The sequence below is a fragment of the Pyrus communis genome, chromosome 8, assembly GCF_963583255.1.
Source record: "Pyrus communis chromosome 8, drPyrComm1.1, whole genome shotgun sequence".
Taxonomy (NCBI): Eukaryota; Viridiplantae; Streptophyta; class Magnoliopsida; order Rosales; family Rosaceae; genus Pyrus; species Pyrus communis.
The window spans coordinates 14,980,554-14,993,281 of record NC_084810.1 but is presented as its reverse complement, the minus strand read 5'-3'; the positions used below and the strand labels follow the sequence as shown (position 1 = coordinate 14,993,281).

The 12,728-nt window shown below is 36.4% G+C and overlaps 1 protein-coding gene across 2 annotated transcripts; it reads left to right on the top strand.

Moving 5' to 3' along the window:
- The first annotated feature begins 2,210 nt into the window (after window positions 1–2,210).
- Window positions 2,211–10,977, top strand: LOC137743343 (uncharacterized). 2 transcript variants are annotated; one of them, XM_068483221.1, is made up of 16 exons: window positions 2,211–2,303; window positions 3,064–3,403; window positions 3,758–3,995; window positions 4,550–4,827; window positions 5,096–5,263; window positions 5,418–6,182; window positions 6,273–6,367; window positions 6,704–6,766; window positions 6,881–6,969; window positions 7,067–7,132; window positions 7,307–7,894; window positions 8,029–8,100; window positions 8,268–8,338; window positions 8,437–8,494; window positions 9,479–9,719; window positions 9,985–10,977. In XM_068483221.1, exons 2-16 carry the CDS (start codon window positions 3,129–3,131, stop codon window positions 10,638–10,640), a joined length of 3,723 nt encoding a protein of 1,240 aa, XP_068339322.1. In that variant the 5' UTR covers window positions 2,211–2,303; window positions 3,064–3,128; the 3' UTR covers window positions 10,641–10,977. The 2 variants fall into 2 exon arrangements, with proteins under 2 accessions (XP_068339322.1, XP_068339321.1); XM_068483220.1 differs by having other exon boundaries at window positions 3,758–4,001.
- Window positions 10,978–12,728: the final 1,751 nt, after the last annotated feature.

Here is a 12,728-nt window from a genome sequence, read left to right as displayed (position 1 = left end):
GGACGCAAATTCTTTACTGTGAGGTGGAGCTTCACATCTTGGACCCACTTGAGGTAGTTCCTTGCAGAAACCTCTAAAGCAGTGAAGTCGAGTTTGTTCAATTTCAATATGTCCCTATCACATAAAAAAAAAAAGATAAGAATGTGGTTAGTGTAATGGAGAAAAAAATCAACCCATTCATGTTCTAATAGACATTTATTGGTTTTAATTTGCATGAAAAGCTTCGGGTTTCATGGGTGATGTTTTCAAGGAAAACTTTAGGTTTTCAAACAAGGCATGTTTCTTAGAAATTTCAGGTTCATATGTTCTTGTAGACAAACGTAAATATATATACAGAAATACACAACAAGAAAATATGCAAATAAATCTTTCAAGTCTATAATTATAATTGAATTAATTATTTGAACTTCAGGCCAAAATTGAAGTGTGGGTGAAAAATTATAAACCCAAATTGTCTTAAAAAAAAAAAAACAATTGAATTCGGGGGCCCAAAATAATGGGCCAAAGCCCACGGGTGGGCTGAGCAGATTTGGTATGCGGCCTAAACCCAGAAACTAGGCCGGGGACACGGATGCATCAGCGGGGGGCTGGGATCCGAGACTAGTGTTATTCGCAGGTTGAGCTTGGGTAAGAAGCCCATATGCACAAATGTAGGCTGCAGACGCAGTCCCATATGACCTTGGCCTAAATAAGGGCGCCAATCTTATGCGATGTATACACGGATGCACCAACACATAGGCTGGGATCTAGTGCAGTGGGAACACCATGGCCTATAGGCCGATGTTGGGACGAGTGTAGCTCGAAAGCCTAAAGGGTTGGTGCTAGTCGATAACAGACCAAGCTTAAGTGGGCTTGGGTTTTTGATCCAGAAACCCCAGCACAAGCTGGGTGAAATCCCAGTGCAGTGGGAACACCATGGCCTATAGGCCGATGTTGGGACGAGTGTAGCTCGAAAGCCTAAAGGGTTGGTGCTAGTCGATAACAGACCAAGCTTAAGTGGGCTTGGGTTTTTGATCCAGAAACCCCAGCACAAGCTGGGTGAAATCGTCGGTGACAACTTCAAAGAAAAAACATTGAATTTCAGTCAAGGACTCGTCGGTGATGACTTCAGGTCGTCAAGAAGGTACTCATGGTGGCTGCGCATGGCTGCAGGTTATGCTGTGTGAAGGTTTAAGAAAGGCAACAACGTTTAGGCTTTGGGTTTTAGGGTTTGGGCCTGGAGTCGTGGCTCCAGGTTTGGATTTCTCGACTCGGGGAAGGGGATGGCCTAGCGACATGGTTGGGTTTCAAACGAAACCCTAAAGAATTTCTTTTGTAATTTTTTTCAATTCCATATTATAATATTAATTAAATTTCATGCATATTCATCACATAATTCAATGCATGTTCAGATATATGATTTAATTCATGGCAATATCAATTCACATAATTGAACAATTATGGATATAATGCATACACAATTTATGTAGAATTTAAAATTCGAAAAACGCAAAGTTGGGTCATGCATTATGGTGAATGTTCATGTTATTAGGACTGCAAAAATGTCGAGATAAAAGCTGTTGTTTTGAAAGAACTTGATTGTATGATGATATTGATGAACTGGTTTGATGCAGAAAACTTCCAAGTTAGATTCCTAAGCGCAGTGGTAAGAGCATGCTGACAATGTGTTGTGGCTTATTTTATCTGATAGGGAGAGAGGGGCCCAACAACACAGAGAGAAAATAGAGAGAGATGTGTTTGTAGGGTTTTGTAGAGGATGTGTTTGTTCCTCTACGCAGTACCTTTATTTATAGGAATAAGGGAAGGAAGAATCATTTTCCTCGAAGGAATACAAGTCCTAATAAGGGTAGAATAACTAGAATCAAACTAATATAGGATTTACATAATCACACTTAAATATAAAGTTTATAACAAAAACAACATAATTATAAAAAGAAAAAGTTTTCAGCAAACTGTAGCGGTATTTCTCAACCCGTTTTATGGGTTGGCAATCAGTAACTCCTTCGAACAATACAAAAAAGAAAGATATGTTTTCATTATCGGTATGCTACATTTATTACCTAATTATACTATAACTTATATCATCTCTTCTTTAAAGGCCCTGCCATATTAGAAAAATAATACAAATAAGGATACAAATAGATAGTAAAAGTAACATTTTTGTTTTATTATTTACGTGTGCGTTTTTATAGCCTAAAAAGTAAAAAGTTTATGCATATATAAATATCTCTCCCGCTTTTATTGCGTACTCCTCTTTCTCCGATTGTGGGTTTGATCTGAGCTTTACTTTGCTTGAATCTCCGGTACTCTTCCAATCCTGGCTTTTCAAATTTGCTTCATTTTATATTTTCTGTTAAATTTCGCCTGAATTTAGCTCAAACCCTAGAATTTCTACTTCTGGTCAGCTTAGGGCTCCGCATGCTGTTTGAATTTGGATTTGTTAATTTTTTATTAATTAATTATTTTGAAGTCTCATGTACGTTTTTGCTGCTGGAAAACCCGGGAAATCAAGGGAAAAATATAACTTTTAAAATTCCGAGCCAAAAGGGATTGGGTGCAATTGGATGGAGTTTTCTTTTATAAATTTAAATTTCTTATTTGGAAAAATGTTGTAGAGTTCAAATTCTATCATGTTGAAATGTTGGTTTTGGGAGCAATTTATGATTGGTTTTTCCAAAATTTGGTATTATGATGTCAAAGATGTGATCAAAGTATAACGAGCTTTGATCCAACCAGACATCCTCCGGTTTGGTTAACCAGAGAGTTGTGGAAAAGGAGACGAAGGAACATCTGTTTGCGTTTCTGATACGGTAAATTTTAACATTACCCAAATGGGTGATAGGGTTTTCTTGAGGCTCAATTGAGCTTGCGTTCTTGGTTTTGTCAAGTAAAATTCTGAGGTGTAGCTACCGGCAATATATGGTTGTTGAATAGAGGTGTTATTTAGTATTTAGTATTTTTGTTTAGCGGATATTTGAGCTTACTGCAGCATAGTTGCTTGTTGACGCCGGTAGCTACTTGATAAGACGCTTACTCCTTTTGTTGTTCATTATGTGATAATAGGTACAAACATATTCGATGGTGTAGGACAGGTTCAGAAGCTGCTTAATTAAGGAACTGAGAAACTAATGCTAAGTTCTGGGAATAATTTAAACCGCGGTACTGCAACACCGTCATCAACTATGCCTCCTTTGTTCCAATGTTTGCCATTGGAGCCTATTATGTTAAGCAATCAAAAGTACCCTCGCTCAGGTGAACTAAGGAGGGTTCTGGGCTTTCCTCTTGGGAGTTTAACAGATGACCATTCTCTTGGAGTTTTCCATCTTAAACTTCCACCTCCAGTGGCAACAGAGGAGCTAAAGCACTTCAAGGAAAGTGTGCAAGATGCATCTAGAAGGGCCAGGTATAGTCCGCTCACCCTACAACTACCACTCGCAGTGACAGTTTTTACAACTGAATCGTACATCATTGAAGCTGTTGTTCATGTCTTGAAAATAATTAGATGTTTGTTCAATCAAAATGGGGCATTTGGTGATTGAAATCGTGCGGCTTGGTGTTGTTTATATTTAAGAGTAAATTTACTGTAAATTATTTCCGTTGATGTTGATGGTAACTCATCTCCTTTGATAACTACATAATTGTAGTAAATCATCTCTGTTGAGATTTTGATTATCGTATCGTTACATGAAATGATTAAAAAATGTTCCAATAATTTCTATAACATATATTAACAATCTTTTTATTTTTTTCCAACCAGGGACAGAGCAAAAATGTTGCATGAATCTATTTTCAAATTGGATAAGTACAGAGAAGCTTTAAGCTCAAAGAAGAGACAGCGTAGTGATCTTTCATCAAGTGAGAAGTCCAATGGAGTAAACGTAGTGAAACTCGGAAGTCAGATTTATAAGAACCCTCCTGAAAATATGACTCAAAGATTTGAAGACAGGGCCAAGAGTGTTAGGTTCAACAAACGTTTTAGGACGTCAGTGGCTCATGTGCGGGTTTGTATTCAGATTTCATTGGAATTTTATCCAATTTAATCTAGGTCCCTGTGCTTAGCAATTTATTATTTATTTTTCATATGACATTGCATGCAGCAAAAGCTATACTTGTTTTCAATTTTGTTTAGCAATTTTTTTTTTCCTTAATGTTACTCTACTTTCGCTTCGTAGTTTATCAAAAAACCAAACCCGCTTTAGTTTTTATATTTTAAGGAAAAAAACCATGGACAAGTACACAGTAAGAAGCTTAGTTCAAGCATACTTTTTGGACCAGAATTCTATACTAGATTGATTGGTGAGTTTTCATGCATTTAACGGTTAAAATGAGGCTGTATGAATTAATTGGTGAGTTTTCATTCTTTATAGTCAGATTTCCTGTCATGTTTAATTGATTTGATTGACGAGTTTTCATGCATTTAGTGGACCAGAATTCTATACTAAATTAGTTCTTTTAATTAAAATTTAGCTTCATGCTTCTTTAAGTGATGATCAGTGCAAACTTCTATGTACATGTGTTTAAGATGTGCACATTTTCTCTATGATATCAGGCAGATGTTAGGTCAGCTGCTATCTCAAGGCAGCAAGTAGTCACAGACAAGGATGAAAAAATGCCTCAGGCTGTTAATGCAGCTTCTGTCAGGATTGAAGAAAAGACCCGTAGATTGCTTGCTGGAGGTGAAGGGTTGGATCAAAAAGTAAAAAAGAAACGTTCGGTGGGAGCAGTGAGTCATAGAATTACAGGTGGTGAACGGGATATACAACAAGCTACACATCCAAAGCTGAGTGATGATCTTAAGCTACGCTCTTGTGACGTACAAGGTGTCAGGTAGACATATGTGTAAACTATCAATATAAATTTTTTAACTAGTGATTCTGCTTGAGGTTCGCAGTTTTATACTATTTATTCATGTTATCTCTAGTATGACTATTTGAGCAAAGGGAGAATTTTGGGTTGGGCAAATATTTTGTTTTTCAATTTTTTGGACTAGTAAGTTTATTGCAGTTCTTTTTTATGATTATCCACATTTAGAAATGGTAAAAGGAAAAGACAAGGATTTTTCCTTTTTAATATTCTTGCTTTTCATATGTCGCAGATCAAAAACTTCACTTGGAGTCGGGGGAATCAACAAGTCAGAACCATCTTTTGAGTCCGGTAATCTCAGTACCTGTACAGTACTCAAGAATGATATGGAAAATGCTCCTGTTCAAAGGGACCATTCAGTTGTTTTAGAGCAGAGGGTTATGTTGAAAGGAAACATTAAGTATGTATTTTATTCTGTTACCATCCTATCATACTTTGAAGTCATTAGGAATTGTGATTAAAGACCACCAGATAACCTTGACACTGTTATTTGGAAACCTCACTTTTAGTGGTTACAATTAGGCTGTTGATTTTATCATGGCTCCTTGCATCAGGCTAAATATTCAGGAGGAGAACCCTGTACGCAGTCTTAATACTGTGATAAAAGGAAAGGTTTCTAGGGCGCCACAAACTGGTTCCATCTTGAATCTAGACTCATCGCCTAATGTTCACTCTCCGTCTGCACCTTTTCAAGGTTGGGAACATCCTGCTGGTGAAAACAAAGGCAAAGTGGCAAGTGTTATGAGTAATCAAAAGCGTGCAATGTCGAATGGTTCTTCCGTACAACCTATGGCTCAGTGGGTTGGTCAGAGACCGCATAAAAACTCTCGCACAAGGAGAACAAATTTGGTTGCTCCTATACCAAAAAATGCTGAGGCTCAGATTTCCTGTCACAGTTCTGCAACTTCTGATTTTAGTGCTAGAACTTCTTCTGTTGGGACCATTGGATCACAAATTATGAGCAGTTTAGATAATCACACCCCGAAATCTAAAAGAGAACTTCAGAAGATTTCATCTCCATTTGGGTTATCTGGAAATGAAGAATCTGGAGCTAGGGAAAACAAGTTGAAAGATATGGGAATGGACAGCAGTGACATTGCCTTAGCTGCAGATCAAAAAGTTGTGGCTCACTTATTCCCCAGCAAGAAGAATAAGTCACCAACTAAAGAAATTGGAGATGGTGAACGAAGACAAGGAAGAAGTGGAAGGTGTTCATCTTTAACAAGGCCTGAGATTCCTCCAATTGTGAAGAAATCGGAGAATTTACCAACCACAAAGCCTCCTCAAGGCATGAAACCTATGTCCGATAAGAATAAAAGGTGACTATATTTTGCGTTATCTGTCACATAGGTATTGTGAAAATGAATTGAGTATTTGACTGAAATCTCATCGATTTTTATGTTATTTAGTAAAACAGGTCATCCGCCCTCAAAAAAGATTAAAGATCACAAGTTCTTAACTCGTGTTGGACCTTCAACATGTAAGGGTTCGTCAGATTTCACAGGTAGCGATAAAATATTTTTGCTTTAAGAGGGTTGATTTTCCATTTTGTTTTCTTTCATTTAAAATTATTCAAAGTTTAGTAGTTTACTGATATTCATGGGCTTTTGATAAACATTGCAGATTTGAAATCAGCATTACAATTTTGCTTGCAAAACTAGATTTTCCCCCCTTGATTGGCATTTTTTATTTATTTATTGTTTTATATGCGTTTTTTTTTTTTTTGCTGGTGTGCATGTTTTATTTAACAAATTCTGTATGGAATATGGTGAAAAAACTTGTGTCAATTGCAGAATTTGGCAATAATACCTTTTAATATATGTTGCCATGTCCTTAATAGGTGAATCTGAAGACGATCATGAAGAACTATATTTGGCTGCCAATTCTGCTCGTAATGCTAGTAGTATGCTTCTTGGCCTTTTAATACAAACAGAGAGTTCAACAGTTCTGCACAAAGCAGCATACTTTGTGCTATACATTAATACTTTTTGACTTAAGTTCTCTACGGTTTTTGTAGAATCTGCCTGTTCTGGTCCATTTTGGAAGAAAATGGAATTGCTTTTTGGTTCTCTTGGCTCAGAGGACATATCCTACTTGCAGCAGCAGGTATTAAATTGGCCACCTTGATGAATGTAAAATTTAATGTATATCCTTGGGCCAGACGCTAACAATTGTCTTTCCTTATGTATATTGGCTGGATCAGCTAACTTTTGCAGAGGAGCTTGGTGAGAGTTTGTCTCAGATTTTTAGCGATGAATACAATATTTCGGTAATATAATTAGCCATTGTTCTCGTGAACTTTCATTTGATTTTGTGCATTTCATTAAATTTTCAGATCTTCACGGTTTATGTTCTCAACTAAAAGAAAAGGAGAAAAAGGATGTATAGGAAATAAGTCAAACATGTTTGAGGATATTAATTAGTTGGAAACTAATTTGTGCAGGGCATTTTGATGCATAGAGCAGTCCCTAATTGTTCTGGGGAAAGACAAGGGAGCCATTTTAATCAAGATTCACTGAAGTCTGATGCTTTATGTGAAAAACGTGACATGAGAAGGTTGGAAAAGGATACTCCATTGTACCAAAGAGTTCTTTCTGCTTTAATTGTAGAAGAAGGTGAAGAACTTTACCATCAGAGCGAAGGGAAAAATATGCACATGTGGTGTGCTAGTGATGATTCTCATTGTGGTTCATGTAATCAGATTGATGTTGAACCCAAAGATTGGGACATAATAGAATCTGAAGTTGAGTCAAAAGTAGATGTTTCGAGATACTGCATGCTGGACAGACTTTCTTGTGATAAAAGTGCTAAAACTAGTACCCTTAGTAATGGAAACATGTCCAGTTCTTTACACAGCCAGGAACAGTGGGATGGAGATGATGGCCTTTCAGATTCTGATGCGGAGCAACTGCAACCTAGGGAGCTAGACACTCCTAGCTTTCTTTCCTCTGACTGCCAATATCAGTTGATGTGTCTGGATGACAGGCTTCTTCTGGAGCTAGAGAGTATTGATTTATGTCCGGAGAGATTGGTAAGCATTCATTTCAAGCCTTGATCTGTCTTATAAGTGTTGTGGAAAACTTTTATGCCAGTAATTTTTGGTGTTTTATCCAGACTTCTTACCTTTCTTCCTGCTTCTTCTCTTTTGTGTGTGCCTTGCTGCAGCCTGATCTAACAGACGGAGAAGACATGATTAATCAAGATATAATGGGACTCGAACAAGGGCTGCATCAAGAGGTTGTATTTTCATGGATATTCTTGTTTCAGCTAGCTATATGAATTATGAATTATGAATCACTGTATATATGCATCTAATTGACTTTCCACAATGATATTTTCTAAAGTATAAATCCCTTTGATTTTTCCTGTTTCTTGTTTCTTACGTTTCTTTATGTAACTAATAGATCACAAGGAAGAAGAATAACTTAGCAGAAATTGATAAAACTATCCAGAAAGAAAGAGTTACAGAAAGACGGTAGGATTGAGAATGCTTTGGCAGTTTTACTTATTGTACTATTTACCTTATTCTTTTAGTTCAGCCATGTTTTGGATTAATGTGGTTTAATATCACAGGAGAACTGAACTAGTTGCAATGGACCAGCTTATTGAGATGGCTTACAGAAAACGATTGGTAATTAGTTTCTATTTTTGCAGCTTTGTATTTATACATTTTCAAAATATTCATCTGTTTAAGTTGTTTATCACAAATTCACAAATATAGAACTTTGGAGCATAATCTGACTTTATTGACAGATGTGGGCAAGGGAAGTAAAACATGAAAATTGATAAAGTTAGGCACAAATAAAATTAGTCAATGCCTAATTCTAAGTTTCAAACAAATAAATCATTTAATGTAGGAGCAGTGGATACATTTGTGATCATATTAGGTAGCGAACCTTGAATGTTACGGTTTAACTTTTCTTACTGTCGTGCCTGTGGGCAAATTACTCTTGTACCCTAGCATCTCTAGCTATGAATGATTCATTGCACTATAAGTCAGGTGCAAACATCGGTTGATTTTAGCGGTCCTAGGACCCTGGATAGAGTGATTCTATTTCCACTAAATTTCCTATTTCCCCATCCCCTTTTAATAATATTTTATTTCAAATTTGTACTCATAATATTAACAACAATATTTTCCACTGGAGAATCGGAGATCACCATGCTTCCATTGAGGAAATCGCTTCATGTACTAACAAACAGCCTCCAGAGCAATTCGTGTCCTCTTTGCACAGAGCAATCTTTCTTTGTTCCCGTTATCATATTAAAATCCCTAGTGCATGTGCCTGGCTATACCATCTTTCTCATTAGGCAATAGTTTGAGGTGGGTGGTGCTTTTTATTCAATAATTTGTTTATGATGTGGGTGTCCTTTGATTGATGTAGTTGGCGTGATAGATGTCTTTTAGGGTGGGGTGGCACAGGGCTGGGAAAATTGAGTGGTGCCACTATATATGAATATTTATGAGGAATTCTAATGTCTGCCATAATTGTAATATAGAAGGTGAATTTTTAATCAGACCAATGGTGAACCAAGGTGTATGATAGATTACTGAACATTTTCTTTTGATAAGAGACAGATTACTGAACATTTTCCATCATCTTAATTTTTACAGGCTTCCCAGGGGAGTAATGGTTCAAAAAATGCAGTACGTAAGGTTTCAAAACAAGTAGCGTTGGCTTTTCTCAAACGCACGCTTTCTAGATGTCAAAAATTTGAAGAAAGAGGCATTAGTTGCTTTAGTGATCCTGCACTGCAGAAGGTTATATTCTCTGAATCTTCATGCAACAATGCTGCAAAGCCCGTTGACTTTAAATGCAACGAAGGTTCCCATCAAGTGGAAGTCAGGAGATCTGGTTTGTGTTGATTAGACTTTAAATGCTCGTGTTATGATATTTATAACTGCCTTTTATTTAATTTATATCCATGTAAGTTACGAGTTTTCTTGCAGGGCATACCTTTGTTTTATGTTTCTTTATCCTTTCCTTTTGTGTTCTTAGATAATTCCCATTTTAGGGAAAAATTCATTTTACTTTATCATTAGGAAATTGCAATCAGTAATTGTTGTGGGATACTAAGTTAATAACAATGTAAGCTGTGTTGTTTCATTTGATTCTGCAGGGGCAGTGTCCAGTGCGAGTGGGAGATATGATTCCCTTAGTAATAATCTCGACAGGGGTGCTAATCTTGAAAGGGGTTCATCAGCAGCTCTTCATGCTGTCATTGACTCGTCTGGTCAAGCTTCTTCCACACATGGATCAAAGTTGAACCTTAACAAGGGGAAGAAGCGGGAACTGCTGATTACTGATGTTGGTGGAAGTGCATCCTCAATGTTGACTTCAGCTCTAGACACCGCTCTTGACGAAGTAAAGGGAAAGAAAAGTGAGAGAGATAAGGACCCAAATTTAGATAATTTCAGAAACAGTTCGCCCAGTGGAGTTGGTCGCGCATCATTGGACTCCTCTGGAAGTGAAAGCAAAACAAAGGGAAAGTCCAGGCAAAAGAATACTCAGTTACCAAGTCAATCAGTTTGTAATGCCAGCAATAAAAGGAGTAGGGTGGGGCCATCGTTGCCCAGCAATACACGTTCATCTTTGTCTAAAGAGACAGATGAACCCACTGATTTTGCAAATTTGCAACTGCCTGAATTAGATACACCGGAAGAGAATCAAGATCTCAGTACATGGTTGAACTTTGATGAAGATGGCCTGCAAGATCATGATTCCATTGGCCTCGAAATACCAATGGACGATCTCTCAGAGTTGATGCTTATGTGAGACAGTTTAAACTACTTGTTTCACCCTGATCGCCTTCTGGCTGTTGCGTCACAAAACCCCTTATTCCAGATTGAAACAAAGTTAGTCTAACCACAACAGGTTGTAATTGTAATTCTCTTTTTAACGAATATCGATGTAATCGAAGAATTTTGATTGTAAAACCCAGATGTGTTTTCTTTGATTGTAACAGCGCTTGGTATCCCCTTCCAGAGAATGATACCAGGCATTACTCCTACTCATGTAATTTTAGTGTCTGTCTGCGTATCTGCAAAGTGATTGGATCTCACTTGTCGAAATGTACAACTGAAACTAATTATAACTGAAAATAGCTCTTATTTTTCAATTTTTCTTCTATGGTACGTACTGCTGAGTTTGAGTGGTTCAGAAAGAAAATTAATTGTTAAATGTTGCATATGGTGAAATCATGGACCTTTACAACGGTTAGATCTTGTTTTAAACTAGAGCGAATTGAAAGATTGTGATTTCTAGACTGATCTGTAAATTCCATGCAATTCTTACAAACCCTAGTCTCTACTGGCAAGATCGCAGGATTAAACACTAAAATAAAACCATGTAGAATAGTTAAATGAATTCCGACCTAGCAAGCTAATTATTTCAAAGATAATATTATACGTTAAGACCTAAAAAATGGATGATTTAGATCATTTGCCGTGTGAGCTCAAAAAGAGGCTTGTACCATACGTAGTAACATTTATGTATAAGGACGAGGAGTTTATGCTTTAAGGTGTTGTAATATAATTAAGTAAATTGGTTATATTAACTGATAGTGACGGTATTACAGTACAAAATAATTTCTAGTACACCACATTTCCAATTCAATTACCATTTTAGTGAACGATCATCTTAGTGATAACTTTAAATTCTTTTGTAATTCCCTAATAATCAAATGGAGTTGTCACGAAGGAAGGGGTTGTTTGGGAGTTCGCATTGTTCTATATGTTTCTTCCGGAAAGATCATTACGTTAAACAAATAGCTAAAACAATTGACCACAAGTTTAAAATATATGTACGCATGTAATATATGCAAACAACTATCCACCAACTACTGGTCAATAGCTTGTTAATTTTAGACGATAATATAAATCAATTGCAAGCATTGGATTGGTCTCCTACTATTAGTTTTGTAGTATATATGCAAGATCAGGTCAGCTTTAGCAATCAATATTAATTTATGCATAATTCCAGTTCTTTTGAACGTGCAGACGTAGGTTTGGTCAACTTAGGTTTAATCAATGCATGTGGTTTAACATTTTAGTAGATACGATGTTGGGCTTTTATCTGATGCATACCCAATTTAAAATTCTTCCTACCCTCAATTATGGTAAAAGTTCATACTCCTTCCCTTACCCTTAATACTTTTTCTTTCCAAAAAAAAAAAACAAAAAAAAAAAAAAAAAGAAGTTAGGTTTAATCAAGTTGGCTAAAACTACTACTCAGCTCTCTGCACTTGAGTTCTAATTCCCGTCTCTCTATAGTTGAGATTAATTTAGTGTTTTCATAATTTGTATATATATATAAAGAAAGAAGTCCTTTAATTTGCTGCAAATTTATATATATAAGATTTCATGAAAATATAAGGAAATATATTTTCACAGAATGATATATGTTTCATTAAATCTTTGGTAAATTAATCGAACCTAATGTACAAAGACGTATGCTTTAAAGTAAAGGAAGATGGATGGATAGGGTTATATATATCATATATAATGTCGCCTATGATATCAAATGGGGATAACAAAGGCATGCTGATAGTGATTGATATTGCCAACCCTAGCCTCTTATTTATAATTTACTCCATGTCGACGGTAATGGACTGAAAAGTAGAGGCCAACTGGGAAGCAAAGAAACGTATTATATATAATTTAGAATGCTTAAAACCTACTAATGATTTCATCCTATGGGTATGGGGGGTTAATTAGAGTAATTAACTAGTCAACTTCAACTACAGTGGCATGGCATACTCGACGTTCAGATTCTTCTACTCAATCAAGTGCTACAAAATCTTCACACGAAGATTTGTAAAGGAAATATGTCAGTATCTGCGTAGTTTCTGTTTGGCTACCAAGG